The following is an 11,023-nucleotide window of genomic DNA, read 5'->3' as shown; positions in this document are numbered from 1 at the left end:
AGAAGCACCCAGTGTATTGTATGTAGATTTTCAGTTGCCCAAATATCCAGTAAGATGCAGTAAAATGTAATTAGATAATCATAGACAATATCTTTTCTAAACAAACCAACAATTAAGAAAATAGAACTCTATACAAAAATGACATTTATTAAAATGAGTATTTATTTACAGTTTATATACAGTGTTGCATAGTCTGTAATGGGGATATCAAACTGACATGAACAGAGGTTGCATTTCATGTGCTTTCAAAACTACAGTAGAGCGTCGATTATCCGAATCAATTGGGGACTGGGTTTGTTCGGAAAATCGATATTTCGGATAACCAATTTTGTATGAAAAAATATATTAATCTATCCCATGTTGAAATTTTTCTCCGTTGCGTGTTGCTTCATGTTGAATTTTCGTTGATGTTAAGCCTAACAAAGACTATTGTATCATTAAAAGTTATTTTTTTATTTTGTACAAACAAAATAAATATATTGAAAAATATAAAAACAATAAAAAATTATACTTCAGAAGTCAATTTAGTATCAAAAACGTAAAATATTTGAGTAGCCCAAGGCATAGCCAAAGATTGCAGCACCACAGCACTGGTAAAAATTTAAATTTGCCGACTGGAATTCTTTCGGATAATTGACTTTCGGAAAATCAACGCTCTACTGTATTGTATAATAATAGTAAAACTAGAATCTTACACTGTCGTATGTACAGTACACTAATACCTTGGGTATTGTTCTGGATCAACTGTTGCACAATACCAGAATATTGTTTTATATGTGGTATATATAGCAGTTGATCCAGAAAAATACCCAGATTGGGTGTTAGAGATAAAAAAAAAATATGGATTTTCTTGTCTTAGAAAGCTCCATACTTTATATCTGTTTTAACCAATTTAAAATGTACCTTTTGCTGTTTATAATTTAAAGTAGTTCAATTTATTTTATTTCACCCTGTCTTACATTAATGCATGTTTAAGTAAAATGTATAATATAAAAATTATGTGAAAGTTGTATAAACATATACAATTTTAATATATAAATATTGGCAGTGATGAATCTTGAACTATGAGTCTATATCTTCTATCATATTTTGAATTATAATTTGATAATTTGGTTCCATTTCGTTATACAGATCACGAAAACATTTTCTTGCCAGTCGTTCTTCGGCAGTTAAACTAGAATTTAAAAGTTCGCCATACAAATATACCCCCATAGCCTGCTTGAAAAACAAAATAATTAATAAAACATATAATTAATAAAATTATAAATTACACAAAATATATATATACCAAGTCCTCTTGTAAAAATTGCTCGACTTGTGAGTAACCCCAATCCAAATGATATTTAACTATGAGTTCGCACCACCTGTGTCTCACCTGAGATAATTAAGAAGAGTTTTAATTGTCCTAAGTGTTTATTTGTTACCGTGAAAGACCAAAATTAGAGAATGTCGACACATACAAAATATGTTGGTGAAAGACCAAATATTTGGTTATAATATTACACTGGCAATTGTTTGAATGTATATGTTGACAAGCACAGATAAGCTTTGGTGGAGGTCAAAACAACACCCGAGAAGCCGATGTCAAAGGTGACAGTCTGTCGCCAAATCCTTTGTTCTGCCGTGATTGAAATCACATGGTATCTATTTGTTATACTCTGGAACACTGTTGTTTGTCAGTCTTGTGCAAGGTTTGCTGGTGGGTTAGTCAGGTATGGTGCTATCCCTATGTAGTGGAGAATAAACGTGGGAAATTTTTTAAGTATTTTCCTATGCGTTTTCTCTCATTATCATTTCAGAAAAAGATTTTGTAAACAGTTATGTCTAGTAAAGAAAAGTTTTTTTATTGTTACATAATTTCTTTTTTATGTGAATTTTTTTTTGCGGTAGTTTTTGGCGATATCTGCAAAAGAATTTTGCAGATATTGCCATCGGTCACCAGTGCCACACGATCATCCTTGACAGATATATCCATCGGTCACTGCTGAGTGGTTAATTGCAAGTAAACGAGAAGACAATTGTTTTTATTTTTCTCAAGAAAAATACTTTCTCAAGTGATTTCTGCTAAAACTAAGTGCAGCACATCTTTCGATTACAGACGATGAAAATGTTTTGACATTTTAAAAATTAATGATGAAGAGAAATTAATTGTACCATTAAAACCAGGAGAAACGAATATACAGTATTATGTTACCAATGATAAATTGTTCAATATACTATCTGAAACTCACAGCAGAACAGGCCATGGAGAAAGAACACGTATGCTTAAAGAATTGCAACTTAAATACAAAAATGTTACGTATGAAGTTGTAACGTATTTAAATTTATGTAAACAATGTCACATGAAACATAGTGCACCTAAGAAAGATATTGTTGTGAAACCAATGGTCAGTTCGGAGTTAAACTCAAGTCAATCTGATACACCTGCAGTCACACAAGGATGGTTAATATAAGTTCATAATGGTATATCAAGATCATTTAATGAAATTTGTCCAGCTACTACCTTTGAAAACTAAGACAGGTGAAGAAGTAGTGTATCACCTTCCTTCAAATATTTTTAACATTTGGCACCCCAGCTATATTGCATTCAGATAATGGTAGGAAATTCTGTAATCAAGTCATATCCAAACTATGTGCTATGTGGAAAGATGTTAAGATATTTCATGGAAAACCTCATCATAGTCAAACACATGGCTCAGTTGAAACGGCCAATCAGGATATACAGAATATGTTAACTGCATGGATGAACGATAATGATACAAATAAATGGTCAGATGATTTGCCCTTTGTACAATTTGCCAAGAACACATATCATGAAGAAATATGTCAAAGTCCTTATGAAGCCATGTTTGGCATTAAACCAAAAAGAGGCATAGCATCATCTTTGCCTGGCGAACAAATTGCAAATATTGAAACCGAAGTACAGCTCGAAGAAATTGTTAATACTTTTGAAGGAAATTTGAGCAGTGGCCATAATGAATAGCATATTCCAAAGGAAAATATTGAAGAGGAGCTGCAACCCACCACATCTTCATGTCAAGGCCCTGACAGAACAACACAAATTTATTTCTATAAAAAGAGTGGCCACAAAAGAGAATCTTCTACTGCAAGCAACGAAAATGTTACAAACCTCAAAAAGAAAATTTTCTCCTGCTCAAATTGGTGATACCATACAAATACAAGTCCCTGATGTTGACTGTGTCCATACAGATGCCTAAAATGTGTTGGCAGTTGTTGTTGGAATAGAAGACTCTGACTTTTATAAATTAGCAAACAAAAAAAGTACCCTCAAGCAGCTTTATACTCGCAATCAGTTCATAATTTGTAAAGAAAAGTTACTTTCCATAGATGAGATTTCTTCTCAAGAAATATCAATGAAAGAAGCAGCTGCAGATAATTTGAAAAGTGGAGGGCAAGGCTATACACACTGTCATTGCAAAAAGAAGTGTTCCACAAATAAATGCAGTTGTAAAACAAGGGACACTTGTGCAATTCAAAGTGCCATAACAGTTTAAGTTGTTGCAATAAATAAGATTGCATAATGTTAATCACATAATTTATGTGTAAGTTTATTATTGTATTATTTTCTTTAATGATTAAGAATGTACTGTTCGTTTTAGGTTCAACAATTTATTTACATGTGCTGTTACTTAAGCTTTCTCCTATTTTGAAAGATTAAAAAGTTGCATTTTTGTCTTAATGTAATAAAAATATTTTTATTCAACATTCACCATTAGTGCATGCTGAATGTTGACATTTGCCAGTGTAAGTGAGAAATAATGATATTTAGCAAATATTTTGTACATATACAAAATGATTGTGTGAATGTTGACATTTGCCAGATATCGGTCTTTCACAGTAACATATTAATTTAAAAATGGAAGGTGTTTATCTTGACTTACATCTGCATTTCTCTTCTTCAAGTTATATATGCGATCTAATGCCATAAACAAGTCTGGGGATACATTCTCCTCATCTAAAATCTTCTCCAGAACAATTAAGAGTTGGTCGGACTGTAACTTAAAGTTAATTATATTTAGTTATACAGGTATTACACAATACCTATAAAGAAATTCCCACTTTCAGTGATTTACAACACGATACATGGCTGATAAATCGGGTGTAAGACAAATAACATGCTTGACGATCTCCTAATGTAGTTACTCTAGTTGGCTGCAAACACTGCAATGACAGTATCATCACAAAATGATTCTTACAATCTCAATTCAACCCCACATGATTTTGCCTTATAGGGTTAAGAAAAGGACAGGATCACATCTTCCATGTCTGGTACAAACTATACATAAAGATTGAAGAAACCGAAGCTAAAGTGATGTCTGACATGTTATCCAAAATATGGCAGGAGTTTGATTACTGTGATGATGATTGTCACATCACATGGGCACTCCAAGTGAATTACCATAATGTGAACATTGTGAAACAAAACCTTGAAACCATGTGTATCATTACAAGTTATAAAATAGCAGCTAATGTATTAACCAACTACTATGGTATTTGGTTAATAAACTGCTGAAACATTTAACATTCTTGAAACTGTGTTGATATTTTTTCCTTTGTTCAAACATGATACAGTGCAATCACTCAACCATTTGGCATTTTTCATCATTATCATCAACCAAATAAAAGTTAATGATGAAAAATGCCAAGTGGTCAATTGATTGTACTATATCATGTTTGAACAAAGGGAAAACTGCTGAAAGTGAGACTTTCTTTATAGACACACTGTACCTTAGAGATTCAAGAGTAAAATTTTACCATAGAAAATTCATCCCAGCTCACTTTCCTCCTCTTGCTTGATTTTGTCTTTAAATATAACCTATTTACTGCCATCCATTTATTAAACTAAAATATATAATATAAAATAAGTTCTCACAATTTGGATGTTTGTAATTATCAGAATGCAAAATTTACCTCACTTATGGATACATTATATAGAAGATTGTTTGGTGATGGTGTAAAATTTAATATTTCCTATATTTAAAAAAAAAAAAATATATGATAATTTAATTTTGTGGAGAAATTAAACACAAAATTCTACCTTTCTCAACTGCAATATCAGTAATTTGTTGCACATTTAGCTACTGTTAGTATTAAATGAACATAACTTACTTTTGGTAAACTGGAACAGTTTAGCCACTTGGTATATATCGTTTCTACATCAATACTGTTTCTGTGATAAAATAGATAAACTGAGGATAAGTATATTTGAATTTGCAACCGTTTGACAATAAAATTTCAAAAAATTACCTGGCAAAGGGGAATTTGGTAAAATATAAATTAAATATCTCCTAAAATATAAACAATTTTATATGAATATTGTCATACCTTGAGAACGAGATTTTTACGTCAGAATTGTGGCAATCTATTATTATTGGGCTGATGCAAAAGTTTCTGGAATTTTCCAGAGTTTTATAGTACAACATCAATTTCAAAAAAAATGAAAAATAGTTTATTCAAGAAAATAGTTGTCATTATGTACAATAGTCATGGATTCATGTCAAAATAAATTTGGGCCGTTTTCACTCAAAGAACTCTGCAAATGCAATTTTCATCCCTGTTGGCAAACTGCTTTCCATTGAAAAGATGGCAGCCAGATGGCGCAAAGTCTGGGCTATGGGGAAGGAAGAATCTCTTGATCGAGATCAAGCAATTTATGCCAGATCAACCTTGACCCATGTGGTCTTGTGTTCGGAAGTGTGTTTGGATTGTGAGGAACCCAAAAGTTGATTTTTCAGATCTTTCAAATGGCAGATAAGTGACAAACTATGGTGGACTGGTAACAATCAAGTGTCTTGCTCATTTCTCATGTGGGCAGGCACAGGTTGCTTCCACCAGCTGTTGCAGCTTGTTCAGTAGGAAGGCCTTCCCAAGCATGTCTTATTTTCAACTTTGTATTGCCCAACTTCAAATTTACCAAATTAATGACATGGAGATGACATTCTTGCCAAATGACTGCACTTTATGGCAATAACATTCAGCTGCTTTTAGACCAAATTGATAATCGTAAAATGTACATGTGCAAATTTGAATGTGAGAAGGCATTGGCAAACTTGACATATTAAAAAAATTGGTATTGCCACACAGAATATCATTTTTACTTATGATTGTGCACCTGAACACCATTTACAAACCCCACAACTTCTAGATGCCAATTTCAAATTCTAGGTGGTCTAGAAAATTTCATAAACTTTTTCATCAACTCAATATTATACTAATTTATTATTCAGAACTTTATATAATATTTATATGACATATCTAACCTTGGACTCAACCAATTGTCCTTTATAATTCTCTATATAATCTTTAAGGAGTTGTATAAACTGATCCTTTCCGATTAATTTACAAAGATATGATAGAAGAAAATATCCCTTGGAAATAAAAACTATATCAGCTTGTTTTACAATTAAATATGAAATTAAATCACAGTCTATGTTCGTTACCTTTAGATAGTGAACTTGCATGAAACCCTTCTGAACGTTCTGTCCATTCTTAATGTATGAGATAGTTATGCCATTTTTATCTTCCTTTGGAATTTTGCCTTGATTCGGTCTGCATATAAGTATATATTTTTAAGTTAAAGTAATGATAATGATGAAAAATTATGTTAAATTAGCTAACCTTAAGATTTGTAGATCTTTATCTGTGTGTTCTAATTCGGCTTGTAGCGTTTTAAGCCGTAACGTGTACTTGACCTCACAGTATTCATTTTCTGCTTCAGATGTCATCTGTTATTGAATAATTTTAAATTATATAAGCATTAGTAGTTGATTATTAATGGATTCTGGCATAAAAATGATCATGTAAAGTTCTTGTCTAACAAATAAATTAACATTATAATATATTATATATCTTTCATCTCTGCATAATTCTGTATAAATGACAGATAATATGAAAGGATTGTCTTGATATTAAGCCATCAGAAATCATGAATTGTCATAATTGAAGCTAGGACAATGTAATGTTAAAGCCGTGGTTGGACAAAGTGGACAAATGTGATGTAAAGTACAGTGATAACCTGATAATCCATCTGAAAACAATTGGCGAAATCAAAAACCAATGAAAACCAAAGCAATTATTTCCATATGAATCAATGTAAATCCAATTAATTTGTTCTAGAAACTCTAAAATACATACCAAAAATACATTTCATAGAGAATATAGTGTTTAATACTAAAAACAATAAGAAATTAATATAAAATGAATATAAAAGCGGCTGATCGCTGAAATCTTAATGTTGTCATTCATATTTTTCACTGATTTCCTTCTTCAACTTGATCGTGTTCCTGGTCTTCTTCTTCGAAGGGCTGCTGGCTCTGAAAACTATCTTTGGTCCTTTTGGAGCCAAAAGGAAAGGAAAGCAATGGAATTGTTTGACTAGAGGGGGTAATAATGCTCACACAATGAGAAATAACATCATATTGAGCAGGAAAATGCATGGGTCGCCCTTTGTTTTTGCAAAATTAGCAGTGATGTCACATGCACATGCTGATGAAAAGTGAGACAAATTTTTCAGAGAAAAAATCAATGAAAACTGACACTGACAAAAACTAAAGTCAACGAAAACAGGTATTACTGTATTTTGAAAATTTTATTGCAAAGAAAATCATTTGGAGGGGTTGGGAAATGCAACACTTGGTTGTTCTGCCAATGGAGATGCCTCCTGGGATTAATTTCAATGGAAAACTGTCCCTGTTAAAGTGTTATGCATTCAAAGCAAATCTTGAAAACTCAAAGTAGTCTGCTTGGCGAGGCCCGAACCCACAACCAGTGTTTGGTTGTTTTATCCATGTAGCTCAGTGTTTCTCAAAGTGGGCAAAAACGCCCCCTTGTGGGCGATGAGTAAATCTAGGGGGCGCTGGAGGCAGGGTATTGAATGGTGACCAAAAACAATATTGGGGTCACTGAAAGCCGTTACCTTTCCTCTGTTAAAATGATAAGAGGAAACATTGCGTTTAATGGTTTCAAGATATTGAGAACAATGTACAGTACAGTAAGTGCACAAAGTGTGAGATTCATAGAAAAGTTTTCCTATGAATATTTCCAATCCTTTCTCACACAAGAGAAAATGGGTTAGGGGTGTTGGGTATAACTTTATGGAACAAAGGGGATGGTGGATCGAAAAAGTTTGAGAATCACTGATGTAGCTGATAATTTAATCAAACATCCTTACTACACCTGATATGTTTAAAGTTATACATCAACCAAAGCTGAATATTCAGCTTTGGTTGATGTATAACTGATAATTTTGCCATGATTCACAAAGAAAGTGATAAAATGTAATTATCAGAATTTAGTAGTTTTAAGAAGAATATTTGAAAACAGACAAATGATAAGCACCAGCTGAACATATCAGTTTTCATCAGAATTTTTTTAAAATTTTATTTTTGATTCCACACCATAGGCACTAAGAAGTTTTTCATGCCCATTGTAGATTCAGCTGGGCCTGTAATTGGGCAGCTGAGTGGTGAGGGAGAAAGCACAATTTATCTGGGATAGATCACCCATGAAAAATGCCTGGTGTTCTCTAGAATTTATCCTGGGCCTTCCACAGCAGTAGCCAACACAGTAGCTTTACCTTCTTGGCTATTTTGACTGTTTAATGAGATCATTAAAGTTTAAGAGTAAGAGGCAAGACAGTTATGCTAATTGGAGATGACAGAATTATCAGGTGCTGTTGTCTTACCACACACAGACTAGTGGATCTGGATGATCCAAAATTGGATTAAAAATGAAACTGATGATAGGAAGGGCATCCACATAATACAAAGGTTGGTAAAGTTATTTATGAAAAAATTGTAAATAATCTTACATCCATAGCATGTGTGTGAAAAATATCCTCCATAAAAGTGGCAAATCCTTCACTTAACCATTCTTCTGTCCAGTCCAAGGCTCCTATGAGGAGTCCAAACCATCCGTGGGCAATTTCGTGAGCCAGTCTGGCACAGGTACTTTCATCAGGTGCAAGGAGTGATTGCGAGAGAAATATTATGTTTGGACTGAAATCAAGAACAAGTTTACAAATAGAACTAAGTTATGGTTGCATATATAGACATACCTTGCCATCCCTAAGCTTCCAAATCCTCTTGGAACAAAAAGAACGTCGATTCTCGGGAATGGATACCGATCCAAATAATGCTCAGCAGAATTTAAGCAATGAGGTAGATAATTGGAAAATTGCTATGAGAAATTAGTAATATGCAATATTTATGGTAAAATTGCAGCTCAAGGCTGTTGGGACCTTAGCCGTGGACCATTCCCATAGGTATGAAAAAAGTCAAAGTAACCAATGATCTATTTTTAACCCTTTGCAAGATATAACTCATGAAATTGGCTCATCTGGAGTTTTGAAGTTTCAAAAAAGGGGTAAAATTTAAAAGTGAAAAAATCCAGAACTATTTCTCAAAATAACACTAAAATTCAACTGTTTTCCACTTCACTAGAGATGGATAAAAGCTCATAAGAATGCCACTACACCATTTCTGGGTGTAATTAGAGGCATGCTGCATGCTCCATTAACCTATTGTGTTTACAAGTTGATTTTAGAGGATCATTTCTCTCAAACTGTCACACATAGACTGTTGGTTTCTTTGACTTATTTTGTTCTTATGGGCATGGTCTACAGTTCTGATAAGGTCCCAACCATTTCATTCAGAATTGCAATTTTACTGTATTTATTTAATTTCAAAGTGAGGATATAATTTCTTACTTTCACAGCTTTCTCAAACAAGATGTCAGGAGCAAAAATTCGGCAGAGTGGCTTCCTATAATTAAATTTGATTTGATAAACAAATTAATAAATTTTATCAATCTTTTAATCTAGTACCAGATAAAAACCACTCAATGAACTTAAAATGTTCACTTACAAATCCAATATTATATGCTCTTTCCAATATCCAACTGCTAGTGCCAAGGTAGACATTGGCAAAATCATCTTAGTATAATAATAATAACTTTTCAATCCTAAAATTATAAAATTATGTATTAATATTCATGTATCTTCTATAATGAATATTCAATTTTTAGTATAGGAGCTTTAGAATATAACCATTGTCCTCTTGAGTTATTGTAGGAATGGCATCGCCACTCATTAATACTATGGCATCTGCATCGACTGATAAGCAAGCTTCCCAAGTCGCCATTGCCATCGGAGGTTCCTGACATGGAAAAATAGACCTGTTATTGATCCAGGCTCCATAAGTATACACACAATTACTGTAAAAATATACAAGTATGTATTATTAAAAGTAACAACCAGATAAATTAGCTGGTTAAATATAATTTACCGTCCGTCTTGAGTCTTGACCCATAGTAATGACAGTCCATTCGGCTGAGTACTGTAAGATATTTTAATTAAAGTGGGAAAATTATGAGCACAAAATACTTCATTCTTCCAAATCTGAAGGGACCATTTATCTGTATAGAAGTTTAAGTATTCCTCATCTTTATAGTTTGATTCTTTGCTAATGTTTGAAGTGCAATTCTGTATCCCTGTTACTTGACGAACATTTATATCTTGACAGTCTAAAATGCACTTAAATACATCAGAATCTTGTGATTTTGATATATTTTTACCACAGACAGACTCTTCAATGTCGATTTCTGTAGGTAATGTCATTTCACAGTTTCCTGCCGGTTCTCTGCATTCTGCATCACTATCTTTAATACATTTCTCGCAGCTTTCTGTAACTGGTTTCAGACGTAGTATCACGTGACCTTCCAAAACTTTACGATCGAAGTCACATGTCCAACTAAACTGATAATGCTCTACCAATATATCGTTAACGTTAGATACTAAAGGCAAATCTTTGTCTTCATCCATTATTAAATTACGTTTCCAGAAGATCAGTTATTCATTAAGACGATTTTTATATAAAAATTATCGTTATAATAACATAGTAAATAGGAAAACAAACCCCACGTCCTCTTTTATTTTAAATGGGCGTCGCCATCTTTGACACGTAGCGCCCTCTTTTGGATGTCATATTTGGCCAACGCGATTCCA

At 32.9% G+C, this 11,023-nt stretch overlaps 1 protein-coding gene across 1 annotated transcript; it reads right to left on the bottom strand.

Moving 5' to 3' along the window:
• Positions 1-615: 615 nt before the first annotated feature.
• On the bottom strand, positions 616-10,980 carry LOC111622418 (aminopeptidase O-like). Its single transcript, XM_023364798.1, has 16 exons — positions 10,305-10,980; positions 10,067-10,233; positions 9,885-9,981; positions 9,728-9,782; positions 9,077-9,198; positions 8,831-9,017; positions 6,640-6,746; positions 6,462-6,570; positions 6,282-6,389; positions 5,269-5,309; positions 5,131-5,191; positions 4,933-4,992; positions 4,777-4,863; positions 3,903-4,019; positions 1,289-1,375; positions 616-1,215 (listed from the first exon to the last, which is right to left on the bottom strand). Exons 1-16 carry the CDS (start codon positions 10,838-10,840, stop codon positions 1,063-1,065), a joined length of 2,094 nt encoding a protein of 697 aa, XP_023220566.1. The 5' UTR covers positions 10,841-10,980; the 3' UTR covers positions 616-1,062.
• Between the last annotated feature and the right edge of the window lie 43 nt (positions 10,981-11,023).

This window comes from Centruroides sculpturatus, unplaced genomic scaffold (assembly GCF_000671375.1).
Source record: "Centruroides sculpturatus isolate CEXI.00-Female unplaced genomic scaffold, Cexi_2.0 scaffold195, whole genome shotgun sequence".
In the NCBI taxonomy this organism is placed as follows: Eukaryota; Metazoa; Arthropoda; class Arachnida; order Scorpiones; family Buthidae; genus Centruroides; species Centruroides sculpturatus.
Note: the sequence above shows the minus strand (reverse complement) of the source record. Positions and strands in the feature narration are given on the sequence as shown.